This window comes from Bipolaris oryzae (genome assembly GCF_000523455.1).
Source record: "Bipolaris oryzae ATCC 44560 unplaced genomic scaffold scaffold_91, whole genome shotgun sequence".
Classification (NCBI taxonomy): Eukaryota; Fungi; Ascomycota; class Dothideomycetes; order Pleosporales; family Pleosporaceae; genus Bipolaris; species Bipolaris oryzae.
This window is the reverse complement of record NW_006911367.1, coordinates 6,772-19,587: the sequence shown is the minus strand read 5'-3', so window position 1 is coordinate 19,587 and position 12,816 is coordinate 6,772. Positions and strand designations below refer to the sequence as shown.

The following is a 12,816-nucleotide window of genomic DNA, read 5'->3' as shown; positions in this document are numbered from 1 at the left end:
TTCACGAATTTACGAATCACGAGCAATCAGAAAAGAATCCTAATACACAACGGGAAATTTGCCACTGGGCCACAAAGCAGAGCAATCATATCAGACAGCAAGCCTATACACCAAGCGCATTCGTGCGCGCATCCATAACGCTCCACCATGTCATACACATTCTCAATACTCTCGCCTCTTGACGTTCCCCTTTTTACACACGACTTTGGCACATCCCGAAGCGGCGGAACTGGTGTTGCAAATTACACACCAGGCGAACGCGCCCTGGTCCCATTCATTCTTCATTCTGCGCTCGACATAGTCGAAGAAGTACAATGGGGTCCATCAACGTCTAGCGGTTCCGCACCTATGTACCTCAAACACATCGACAAGTATCAGAACTGCTATGTGTCATGCTGGATAACGGGCGGAAATACACGCTTTCTGCTCCTGACGAGGCCACGCGATGAAAGCTTGGGGCTCACAAGTGGAGGCGCTGGAGGTGTTAGGGGAAGCTTGGCTGGTGGACGAGCAGCACTTGGTGGAGGTGCTGGACTGTACAACCCTAGTAGTCCCGCCACTGAGGAGGCAGTTAAGAACTTCATGGTCGATGTGTATGAGGCGTGGGTCAAGACTATCATGAACCCTTTTTTCGCGGTTGGCAATGGAGAGGTCATTAAGAGTCCAGTGTTCAGACAAAGGGTTGCAACAGCAGCAAAGAAATATCTATAAGGAAGGAAGAGTGAAAGAAGGGATAAGAAATTAAACATAGCTCCTACTATGCTATAGGCGCTTGCAACGTGTCTAGAGCGTATAGTAATTCAAGTAAAAGACCTTGATTCGCGATGGTATGTAAGGAAAACCCCGAGCATAAATTCGTAAAAGGTCGGAATCTACGCCATAACTACTCAAGAAGCACGGTGGAAAAGATACATAAAAGGATCCACTACAAAAGTCCGCAGATGGTATTAAGTGGAAGGCAATCTGTCTGATATGACTGCTGAATCTTTCCATATTTGCTGGGGGAGCACACGTCGGCAAAGTGGCTGTTCTCACGTCCAGAGACTGGCATCTCGAACCCTTCAATAGAGTAACCCTACCAATAATATACCTAAGCAAGTACCATTACGGCTGCTACCGCTGGACACTTCGGCATAGGTCTTCTCACTTCATGATGTCACATACCTGTCAGAGGCTTTTCTCTTACTTTCACTTCACTGACGTTAGAGCCGCTAGCGGGCTTCGCATAGTTACCAAAACTAGATTTATTACTCACCTTCACCTCAACTTCACTTACTTTTTTCTATCATCCCCTACCTACCGCGATCAACCCTCTTACTCTAATCAACACTGATAACGCCTACCTTGACTTCTACTCTTCTTGCCAATATGGCGCCAAATCTTACGCCTTCAGATCCTAGAAACGTCGTGTGGATTACTCTTTGTGACAAGCAGATGGCTGAGTTGGAAGAGTTTCAGAAAGGAGTTGAAGTTGCGAAAGCTGAGTTCTTCAAGAACATCGAGAAGAAACGAGAAGATCTCACTACTACGCATCAACGTGAGAAGAACGCCTTTTTGAACAAGGAGCAGGCAAACGGCACGGGAACTGCGCTGCCAAAAAAGAGTGGTGATAGACCTAGGCAAACACCAGCGTCCACGTTCAGGGCCTCATTATACAGAAGCACGCCGCAGGCATGCCCAGTTAAGCAGACTACTTCTGATGTCATCAATCTTTGCTCTGATGAAGATGAGCCGGTCTTTCTAGAACAGAGGAACGTATCGACATCTTCATCATCTGCCCCAGCATCCGGTCCGGCACTGTCTAGAGACAACTCTAAGCCATCTAAGGTACGTAGATGATTCTGCTAGAAATTTAATTATTATATACCAACGCTTCTAGTGTTTAACAGAAGCATTAAAACCTAGGTGTAGAGAAGATGTGCTGCTAAAGTCACCGCATAACTTGGGAAAGCAACAGAGAGCCCACAACGCTACTCCAAACAACACGGATGTCCCGACAGGTCAAACAAGATGTAGCACAACTCCACTACCACAGGAAGATGTTGAGATGCTGGATAGATATGGGCCTCTAGCAGAGACTGCTCAAGGCAAGTCACGACTTGTTCTAGGCTTCAACTCAAAGCTAATATTCTCACAGCTTCAGTTCGTATTAAGGAACAGGATACACCTAAGTCGCAGCATTACATGAAAAACGTGCTCCCAATAGCACAAAATAGCCCCTCTTTACCATCAGACATCACCCCTAAAGCGCGAAAGTCAACTATGCCAGGCAACGCCTTAAAGAGACCTCTGGTTCCAAGTATACGTAACCTTCTTGCCCAACATAACAGCAATTCTCTGGCGAGCACCCCGGTACCAGCATCCAGCGCATACGCTTCAAATACTACACCAAGTCAGTGCAGCACCTCAGCCACTTCTCAGACAAATGATTTACGTGCCTTTTTTGCCAAGAGGGGAAAGAGAAAAGTAGTCGACATCAGTAGTGGTGAAGATGGTGACGGACATGACAACGAAGCTGGTAAAGAAGATGGTGATGACGACTCTTCCTTTAACGATGAGGGAGCATCATCATCAGAAGAAGAGGAGGAGGAAACGAAGAGAACAAGCACTAAGAGAGCGAAACCCATGCCTTCTATAGTTCCTGCAGCTGCAAGCGGACTGTCTCGTGCACAAAAGAATCGCTTTGGATTTCAGGTCAATCCGAAATCGAAAGTAAAAGCAAGCAACCAAGCAGCATCGTCCTACCCTACACCATCATCACAAACATTAAACAGCACCACTCAGTTAGGTACATCAAATCTCCCCGTTACTCTATATCTGAATTTGACTAACCACATAGTTGCAGCTCCGACTCCAGCAATCGCCGCAAAATACTCAACTCGAAAGGCCAGGCTCAACGCAGTCGCGAAGATCGCCCAGATTAGCAAACAAACCCCCGAGTTCTTCGAAAACACCAGCACAGGCAATGAGCAAGGAGACCCCAAAGCCGCTAATCTTGAAAAGATGAGCAGTGGGCTACAGAGAATCAGCATTACCCCAGCTCCTCTCAACAAACATGCTGGAGAGGAAGTAGATGTGCTTGCAGACGATTCAGATGATGAGAGCGTTAGAGCTCCTGGGCGGCGCCGGATTGTCAAAGCTACGGTAGAAAGAGAGGAGGAAACTGTCAGGAACCCATTACTTTTGGATTCAGATTCCAGTAAGCATAAGTTTGTAAATGGTGTAGTGTTTCCAGCAGACGAGGAGTGCAGTAGCACGAAGCCTCGCATCAAGAGGAAAGAACACTGGCCTTAATATCTGTGGAGAGAACAGACATTGACGAAGATGGAGATGAGATTTGTCTCTAGGCGTTACTTGAGTCTGAGGCATCTTGGAGCAACAGTGCTCTCTCTCAACGCTTCGATACCACTGGATTGTACACATCTTGTCTCTTCCGACAACTACGTAGCATCTACAGCATCGAACACAGCGTACTTTGTCAAATGGTACACATGAAATTATCCACTCTGTCCATTCATTCATCTCTCGTCGTACAGAAACTCATTACACGTTCCAGCGTCATCTGTCACTGATTTACGTCCGGAGTATAGCCGCCATTTTAAACATACGCGGGCAGACATAGTTTCAACTACCGTCTACGGCAATCTATCCCAGCCACTTACAACCAATCAACATCAAACAGTAGACAGACCATCACTATCTCCCGACACACGTCAGATTGTGACGGAGGGAATCCCACACGAGCAGCTGACATATTCACATATTACAAAGGAAATCGAGCACGACCAAGACAAAAAAGTCTAGACACACAAGGCATTGTCGATCGCAATATGAATCCTCAAACGCGTTATTGTGCCTCATTCGTTGCCCTGTTCTATCCCACCCACAATGCTTCTTGCATGTCAGCTCAGCTGAACTGTCTCCACACACACACACTCTCTCTCTCTCTTTCTCTTTCATGTAAGTATGTATGCAGTCTGTAGTGTAAATCCTCCGCCATGCAAGCTGCAACAAAGTTAGGCCGAGCACATACGCATGTACGGTTCTGCCGTGAGTACAGTCTCGTATTCAGTATGTTAGGCGCCCATGTCATTTTACATAGTCCCGAAGAACTACCAAGCGTACTGTAGTGTGTATTATCCCCCTACGTTCTTTTGGTGCCTAGTTCCCACCCCCACACGCTCATGCGCGCCCCGGCAAACAGAGAACGGGAGAAAGAGAGAAGAAAAAAAAGTAACTCCGCATTCTTTCTTGGACAATCTACCTCGCTCACAGTGCAATCTTGGGTAAGGTTTTTTTACCCAAGCCTCTATCTCACCGGGCCCGCTCTAGTGCGAGGAGAAAGCACATGGTAAGCTAGTGGATGAACTTCGGGCAATGCAAGCTGTTGGGGGGGGAACGTATGACCCCCATCATCTTCTCCTTTCTCTGTCTCTGTCTCTGTCTCTGTCTCCTATCTCACGTAACACCTACTACTTTTAGTTTGTTAGTATGTATTGTTTGCTCTATTGCCAAACTCAACAAAAAAACAAACAATCGCGTTCGTATTCCGACATGCAGACGCGCCTCGACACGGGTTCTACGTACAAGCGACAAGGCGCAAGCATGCATGCGGAGGAATTGCCCGCTTACCGGGCAACTTGGTAGATTGGTGCTAGAGCACGTTGCGGCACTGCACGCACTAGGCGGTTTGGTGTTACGGGGGTGGTGGACAAGGAGAACAAGGGTTGTTGGGGCGCTGGGTGTGGGTGGGTGTGGGAAAACCGTTTTTTTCCTGCCCTTTGCGTAGCGAGCGGGCGCGCTAGGCAGCGGTTCGGCGATGGGGTCGCAAAGCAGCAACGCGTCATTGCCAAGGGTATGCAAATCTGTCTGTGGTGTGTGTGCGCATTGCAAGACAATGTGTGTGTGTGCGTGAGAAGTGGGAACCCGCATTGCTGTACTATAGCGCGGAGCTTTGTTCGGAGCGAATAAGAAGATGGGGATTGAGTGGCCGAACGCTGGTTCTTCGGCGCAACTGTTTTCCTCGCCGATATGGCTGGCCCTTTTCTCTCTGGTCTTTCTTCTGCTTGGGCCCAGGTTCGCGGCACGCGGGTACTCAAAGTGCCGGTTCGGGATTGTGCTGCGTGCGCCGTCGGCATCGTATCATGTCTGAATCGCTAGTACGAGCCGGAGATCCTCTCGCTCTCAGCGTACTTGCGATGATGACCTTGTTTACGATGATACTAGCATCACGCGAGGTCGGTCGCGTCATGCTTCGCGTTTCATGCCTGGCTAGGCACCAAGAACCACGCGATTAGGATAAGGAGAGAAGAGCACAATACTCGGTGAACAAGGAAGAGCCAAGAAAATCAGATAAAGCAGCGTAAAGCCAGATATGCGCAAGACGAGCGTATTCGTCAGCAACGTCAAGCCCAGACCGAGGGAAAGCTTACGCAGAGCTACCAATGGTTATTTCGCCGTATTGCGCAGTCTCGAGTCACTCACCCGTAGATTGAACCCAAGCCGAACCAAAAACAAGAAAGATTAACTGTATCTACAGCAATTAGCCTTTCTCGCTTGTCGACAGACAAAAACACGCCTTAATTCCAAAACCCAGTTAAACGGGGCTGCAAAAGTGACTTCGGCAGTTGAGTGAAAGAGGAAAACGCCAAACTAACCATACTATGCCTCTTCCCAAACTGCCATGAATCGCGTCCCGGAAAAAAAAGAAGCCAAAAACTTCAGGCGAAAAAGAAAAAAACAGGAAAGCTCCATCAGAAAAAGGAAGGAGAAACCTGACTCTCATCCCATCCGCAATCCCTAGTCCCTCCATCCCAACTTTGCCCCCTTTTCTTTTCGAATTAAATCCCGTAACGCCACATTTCTCCCCTCCCCCAAAATCCCCAAGGTTACCCCTTCCACAACGTAGCAAATTCCGCTCACTTCGTCCGCGTATATTCACACTTGCATCCCAGCAAGGCCCCCCCACCCAAAAATTCCCCAAAGAAGTAACAAAAAAGTAAAGAGCGATTCATGATGACGAAACCCCACCCCACAACCTATTCCCACCCCCCCGTTCCTCCGTTCCGAGAAAAAAACGGCTATTCGCATTCGCAATTGCTCTATGTGTGTGTGTGTGTGTGTGTGTGTGCATTATCCATGTTCAATAGGGCATTAGCGCTTATATTATGCGTAAAGTGGGGAAACAAGAAGGAGAAGCGGCGGGGTGGTGGTGGTTGTGGACAAAGCGCCAGAGAGCGAGAGAAAGAGAGAGAGAGAGAATGAGGAAAAGATAGGAACCAGTAGCAATGTAATCAATGCAAGGGGTTAATTTTCTGTATTGTAACCTTTTTTTACCCCTTCCTAACTCTCACCTTTTTTTTATTACTTCGTGCTAAATGCTTTGAAAACAAAAATAAATAAATAAGAAGCATACATGTACGTATGTACTTGAATTGTAAAAAAAAAAGAGAGAGAGAGAGAGAAGAAGAAAAAAGGGAGAATAGCATAATAGCGTTGGTATGAGGTAAAAACTTTAAATGCCCAACTCACTTTCGTAAAGGGCAGTGAGAAAAGGGAAAAAAAAGAGTAATGTCTTACTCGATAAGCAGAGTACACCCCCCTCCTCCCCCCCCTCTCTTTTCTAAACTAGGATTCCCTCCCTTGCTCTTGCTCTTGCTCTTGCTCTTGCTCTTGCCTTCCCGACAACGCCCTTTTCTCCTTCCCTCCCTCTCTCTCTCTGTGCAACGCAAACTTCCCACGTGGCCAAGAAAAAAAACGGTTGGCAGAGAAGGGATCACCCCTGTCCTTATTCGGCCGCCGCTTTTTTTTTGGCGTGTATGTGTGTGAGTGTGTGAACGCAGCGGCATGAGCGCGGACGAAGCGTGTCAAGTCAGACTAGACAATGTAAAGTATACTATACCGTACAGCACAAATGAGTATATGTAACTTATGTAAGATTTATAAAATGGTGACATTGCGGTTCCGGGCAATGCCGTTGATGGAGAAAGGCAAACGGGGAGAGAGAGAGGGGGGGGGGCTGTTGATCTTGAGTGGGATTGAAGCGGTTGCTCTCTCTCTCTCATATGCTTTCCATGTCAGATAAAGTAATGTACGTACGTAACTAATCGAGATCCCGTTCATGGTCGAAATCACTCTATTCTTACCTATTTCTAGCAAACTTTCAATGCTCCCTTTGCCCTATGCTCCTTTCATTTTAGTTTCGAGTGGGATATGAAGAGAGAGAAAGAAAAATCAGGCCACCCGGTGAGATGGTGGACTGGCAAGATGCATGAAGCCGAAAGTCTGGGGTGATGCATGTTCATCGCAAAGGTTAATGGGTGTGAAGGCCACACAACCCCCCCAACCTTGTTCAAAACTTATTTTGGCCGAGTTGGCGGGTTCGATTTTCTGAGTGTGATAGAGACAAGGGGAAAGAGACAAGGGGAAAGAGAAAGAAGGAAAGAAGGAGAAGAGGTGGAACCAAAGGATTGTTCTTTTTTGATCTTTTTTTTTCATTTCAAAACACGTCTATTATATTTACTTTGATACCAGTACCATTTATCCACTCATAAGATCTACAGCATATTCCAATAGAAAAACAATCGCAAGGGCAAAAAATACATGCCAAAAAGGACAGTCGTAACCTGTAAAAAAAAACTCCCCCGCTCATAGGCTTCGAGTTATGCTTTTTCCAATGCTTTCCGTTAATCCCGTTTTTTTTATACCATGAGCGCCGACGAGATTGGTATGCACAAAGAACATGCATTGTTGCCCGGCAAACAGTATGTAAATGAGAACAGAGATGAAGAGACAGACTGGGATGTCGCAAGAGGTCATAACTTGCAGACGGGGTATCAAAAGCACTGCTCGACTATGACAAGCGACGGTGCAAACAGGATGCTCGAAAAGGAAACAGACGTTGGCAGACAGATGACAGCGGTCTGAAACCTAAAGCAGCTGATGTGAAACTTGGTTAGGGATAACGGCCGGGTTAATCATGAAGGATTCAATACAGGGTCGAAAAGTGTGGTTGACCCCGGTCGTTCGTAGGGGCTCCCTGCAAGTGCCGAAAAGTGGGTCCAGAAGGGCGGCTGCTTGCAACCAGGGCATCAATTTCGGTGATGCGGCCGGATACTTCTTAAGGAGAGCCCTCGCGCCTCGATTTCTTGACCCTCTCGATTCTTTCGTTCCAACGTCTTTTTCCGACGCGGGTCTCAAAGTGCGGAGCTACTTGGGCCACATCCTGGCCTTGACCCATCATGCTGCTTCTCATCTTGTTGCGGTAAGCATCAACTGTCATAGGTCAGTACATCTGTCTCTTGCATATCTCGGTCGCGACTTGGTTACTTACGAGACTTTTGTAGGAACAATGTCCTTCCAGCGAAGACACGACTTTGGCTCCAGCTCATGCGGTATCCAAGGTCATTGAGAGTAATTTCCTTGGATCGCTTCGAACGAGTAAGCCGCGGCTTCGGTACACGCGCCTCGCCATCGAGCGTTGGCACTGGGACAATGGTAGAACCGGCTAGAGGAAAGCTGGGGTCGTCCTCGACATCAGGCTCGTCAGCAAATACTTTGCTGCCACGAGGGCTTGCAGGCGGTGATGTCATTTGCATAGCAAAGTAGCTGCGCGGGAAGACGGAGTTAGACTTGCGGTAAGAGTCTGGCATCTCTTCCATCTTGACCGTGTCAAGAGTAACTCGCACGCGCACTCTAGTTCCTCGCTGCGCGTCGTCAACGAGAATGAACTTGCGACGCTTGGAGTCAGGTAGGTCGCCAAAAATGGCTAGTTTGCGCTCTTCTTCATCTTGCTCTTGCTGTTTTGATACCGCTACACCTGCCGCATGAGGTGGAGGCGGGGGGTGACTTAATCCGTCATGAATCGGTGGCATCCCACTCGTTCCCGCAGCGGAATCGCTGGCAGGGAAGTTGGGGTAGAAATTTTGCGTTGTGCGCACGTCCGGGGGCGATTGTTGACCATTTGGCGCTTGATGGTGATGAGTGTGTGATTCACCGTATTCATTGGCTGTACACAAAGAAAGTTAGCTTGCACGTCCGAACAAAAAAAAGGTCATACTTTTTTTCCAAAATCGTCCCGCGCAGAACAAAACAACAACCATATGGTGACTATGTGCGTGTGGGTATATGCATACATGCATGGGGTAGGTAGTATCGAAAGGGGTATTACATCAAAGAGTGTAATAATGTACATGCAGTGAAAGAACGACAAGAGGTATCATTTAACAACCAACAACAATTACGCTTTATCACATCACATCTGGTGAAACATACCGCTAACATCATCCGGTCCTCCGTGAGGCCCTCCTGGCCCATCATGGTGATGATGCATCTGGGGACCACCCATGCCCATATTCGGTCGGGGTGGTGCAGTTAATCCGGCAGAGTTGGGAACCCCAGGCGCACCTGGTCCACCTGGTCCAGCCATGTGGTTACCATGTGTAGCCGATTGGGCTTTCCTCGTGGTCATCTTGGCCATTCTGCGCACGCGACGACTCCTCAGTCGCGGATCCTGGTTGCTGTTCCGCCAGCTGTCGACGGCGCGTTGAATGAGACCACGCTTTCCGCGCAAGCAAGGGTTGAGTTGTGCAAGAGCCCAGCCAACAGTGTTGCACTCAGTCTCGTAGTGAAGACGGTTGCCCTTGTACTGGTCCTTGGCACAGCAGGCGCGTGGGTATACACAGTTCTCAGTCTTGAAGTCTTGGGGAAGCTCGTCAACATTGACAGACTCGACGTCACAGCGGATCGTGTACTCCATCTTGACCCTGTCGCGCGAGTACTCAAAGGCAATCCATTGGACGCCGTTTTGGTCTTGTCGAACAACCAAGGGAGTGGTTGCAGGAATGGGACCAGGCGCAGCGTTGGGGTTAACGTTGGGTCCTCCTGGGGGACCTGGATGCATGTTTGGTGTGCCAACAGGAGGTCCTTGAGCCGTGGTTTGAGGTGGGCCTCCCAGTCCTGATGGCGGCCTTTGGAGCGGCGTCTGTGACATTCGTGGCTTTGGGCTTCCAGTCATTCCCGGGGTCTGTGGGTGATGCGGGTGCTGGTGCTGCATCTGCTGGTTTTGCTGATGAGACATGAGCAGCGACTGTGAGGCCATTGGTTGCTGAGGCGCGCTTGAAGGGTGCTGTTGGTAAGGTGACTGTTGGGGTACTGGCGCAGATGCATAGGGAGTGTAGTACATGGACTGAGGCATCTGGCTAGGTGGTTGCCCGTAAATGGGCCTGCCATGCTGGTCATGCTGAGGAGATTGAACAGAAGCTGGCGAGTTTGACTGTGGGGTGTGATATGAGATCGGTGGGTATCCGCCCCGATTCATCGTTGCGGCCGCCATGAGCTCTGGGGTTTCTGGAGCAAGAGTCAGGTCAACGCGTTCATTTTGATGGAATATACAACGGGGGGCATCCAGGTCTAATCGTCATCAAGGCGGCACTTGCACGCACGCGTGGCGCGCATTGACAAGGAAGGTCTGAGCTGAATGATCAGAAAAGAAGCAAAAGACCAACATACCTGACGAAGAATAGTTGCTGGGCGCACTGTTGGTGCTGTAGGGGCTGGGGTGGTGCTGCGAGTAGTAGGGAACCTCCTGCTGCTGCTGTTGCTGTTGCTGCTGCTGTTGCTGGGGAGGCTGGGGCTGGGGTGGAGGAGGTGGCGGCGGCCCTTGCTGGCTTTGGATCTGCTGAATGTAGGGCGACTGGTGCTGAGGAGGTCCTTGTGGGGTTGGGTGCTGGGGCGATGGGTAGTGTGCCTGTGCCGGGCTCTGTGACGGGACCGACTGGTGGGGAGAGTCGGGGTGGTGTTGCTGGTGCTGGTGGACAACGCCGGGCCTGGGATGGTGCACCGGTAGATGATTTGGCGGTGGCAAGCCCTGCGCAGAGTGTGGGTGATGCTGAAAAGACGGACCAGATCAGTAAGGCTGCAGGTGCAGAATGAAAAGAGATTGGACGGAAATGAAGAAAAAAAAGCAAGTGGATAAGAGGTAGCAAAAGAAAAGGCGACGTGGGCAAACGAAAGGCCGTATGGTGGTGATGATGATCAGTGCAGGGAATGGCAGTAGGTAGAAGCTTGGTGGAGGTGGGGGGGCAGGTGGGGAGGCTGTGGTTGGCTGGTAGACTAGGGTGTAAGGGCAGTGAGGTGCTGCAACAGGACCTAGGCGAGGGGCAGGGTCTGGAAAAAGACAGGAGGATAGGGTATAGTTTATAGGATGGGAAGGGCAGGCTAATGAAGGCAGGGCGGTCTTCTGGCAAGCCTGACAAGACAGCGCAGAGGAGCGGTGGACGGCGGTGGGCAAGCGTAGGGCTACACTATGGTAGCCGGGGTGCCGCTGCTGGCCGTTGCGTGACAATGGGCGGCGGCGGACTGGCTTCAGAGGAAGCCAGGACAGCGACAGCGATGGTGACAGGGGAGGGGGGGGTTTGGGTAGTAGCAGGGCAGCTTGGCGGGAAGGGCGTACCATGTAGGCGAGCAGAGGCGCCGGTGCTGGGGGTGGTGGGTGTTTGTGTGGACGCGGCGTGCAGTGGCTGCTGCAGGATGCAAAAGGCGAGGATGAAGCTGCCAACGGCGGCGAGGGTTTTAGGGACGCGGCTTCAGACGCGCTGGTCGAAACACCAACGGTCGAGGGTGCAGAGGGCGCGACGGGGTTTGCAGGTGGAAGCGAGAGCGAGGGCGTGGATGGGATGCGGGAGCGAGGGTGGTGCGGTAGGGGTGGACAAGGAGCAAGAGTCGACTCACCATCTTCTGCGACGCTACAGGCGCCTGGTCTTCCTTATAGTTGCGGGCCCTATCTGGGATTTTTGGCTGCGACATTGTTATGATTGCGCGGTGGGAGTCGACGTCGAAGGATCCGGGCAGCGAGGGTCCGGGCGCTGGTGCGATGGACGAGGATTGCGAAGAGATGCAGTAGCGTGGCCTGCGCAATTTCAGGCGCAGAGCAGGCGGCGCTAGCGACGGCTAGGGAATGGGAGCGAGGCCCAGGGCAGGCAGCGTGTGAGAGAGTGCGAAGGCGGTGGGGCGGCCGCGGTGGAGACGGTCGTTAAATCAACTTGGAACAGCTAACACGGCTCCCGACGCCGGCCCTGTCCCTGGTCTGCTGCACTCTCGGACACAGGCCTGTTTCGAGCGGCCTGCCCGGCTCTGCTCTGCTCTGCGCTCCGCCCACACAACGCCAGGGATCGCCGCCGAGAGGGCGAGTCTGCGTGCTGCCTGCTGCGCTGCTGCTGCTGTGTGCGTGTGCGTATACTCCTCCTCCCATGCCCTATGCCCGACGCCCGCTCTGTCTGCCTGCCCCGACGCCCGACGCCCGCGCCTCCCAAGCACCCTCACGTGACCCGCCCACTGCCGCTGCTTGGCTCCTTCCTCCAGCCTGCCTACCCACCCTACTTGCTACCGCCACTACCACTTCTACTACCACCGTGTACGTACGACGCGTCTGCCTCCGTCTCAAGTGGCGGCCGCCGCGCCTGCACGAGTGGGGAAGTCGCCGCCGGCCATGGGGCGGTCAAGGCAAGCGCAGCTTCTATTTTCAAACTCTGCCTAGTGCCTTTGCCTGCTGCTGCTGCTACTGCCCACGCCGGCGTATGCCAAACCACCACACACGCGCCCTCACCCACGCCCGCGGCGGCCTCTTCCTGACCTGTCTTGTCTCGTCGTGTCAAATCATAATAATCCTCGTTCCATTCCCTTCTGTCCGTACCCGTCTTTTGGTCGCCTCTTGTCGTGTCTTGTCTTGTCTTGCCAAGCAGGCGCACTTGTCCCGCACACCATACACACACACACACACACACACACACACACACACACACACACACACACACTCAC

At 51.2% G+C, this 12,816-nt stretch overlaps 6 protein-coding genes across 6 annotated transcripts in view; 4 read left to right on the top strand and 2 right to left on the bottom strand.

Moving 5' to 3' along the window:
• Window positions 1–147: 147 nt before the first annotated feature.
• COCMIDRAFT_98831 (uncharacterized protein) lies at window positions 148–711 on the top strand (the record flags this gene model as incomplete). Its single annotated transcript, XM_007691091.1, has 1 exon — window positions 148–711. One exon carries the CDS (start codon window positions 148–150, stop codon window positions 709–711), a length of 564 nt encoding a protein of 187 aa, XP_007689281.1.
• Window positions 712–783: 72 nt separating this feature from the next.
• On the bottom strand, window positions 784–993 carry COCMIDRAFT_98800 (uncharacterized protein; the record flags this gene model as incomplete). The annotated part of the gene is made up of 1 exon (XM_007691090.1): window positions 784–993. The coding sequence occupies one exon, from the start codon at window positions 991–993 to the stop codon at window positions 784–786; it is 210 nt and encodes a 69-aa protein (XP_007689280.1).
• A 375-nt stretch (window positions 994–1,368) lies between these two features.
• COCMIDRAFT_98859 (uncharacterized protein) lies at window positions 1,369–1,839 on the top strand (the record flags this gene model as incomplete). The annotated part of the gene is made up of 1 exon (XM_007691089.1): window positions 1,369–1,839. The coding sequence occupies one exon, from the start codon at window positions 1,369–1,371 to the stop codon at window positions 1,837–1,839; it is 471 nt and encodes a 156-aa protein (XP_007689279.1).
• Window positions 1,840–2,379: 540 nt separating this feature from the next.
• COCMIDRAFT_71480 (uncharacterized protein) lies at window positions 2,380–2,814 on the top strand (the record flags this gene model as incomplete). Its single annotated transcript, XM_007691088.1, has 1 exon — window positions 2,380–2,814. A coding segment is annotated over one exon (435 nt), but the record flags the coding sequence as incomplete, so codon positions are not given.
• Window positions 2,815–8,119: 5,305 nt separating this feature from the next.
• Window positions 8,120–11,805, bottom strand: COCMIDRAFT_98864 (uncharacterized protein; the record flags this gene model as incomplete). Its single annotated transcript, XM_007691087.1, has 5 exons — window positions 8,120–8,274; window positions 8,333–9,007; window positions 9,274–10,347; window positions 10,510–10,888; window positions 11,731–11,805. 5 exons carry the CDS (start codon window positions 11,803–11,805, stop codon window positions 8,120–8,122), a joined length of 2,358 nt encoding a protein of 785 aa, XP_007689277.1.
• A 443-nt stretch (window positions 11,806–12,248) lies between these two features.
• The window catches only part of COCMIDRAFT_27420 (uncharacterized protein), a gene marked incomplete at both ends in the record, with an annotated part of 1,452 nt that continues 884 nt past the window's right edge, over window positions 12,249–12,816 (top strand). Inside the window, one exon of the mRNA XM_007691073.1 lies at window positions 12,249–12,683. Within this exon, the coding sequence (XP_007689263.1) occupies window positions 12,249–12,683 (435 nt within the window). The remainder of the gene's footprint in view (window positions 12,684–12,816) is intronic.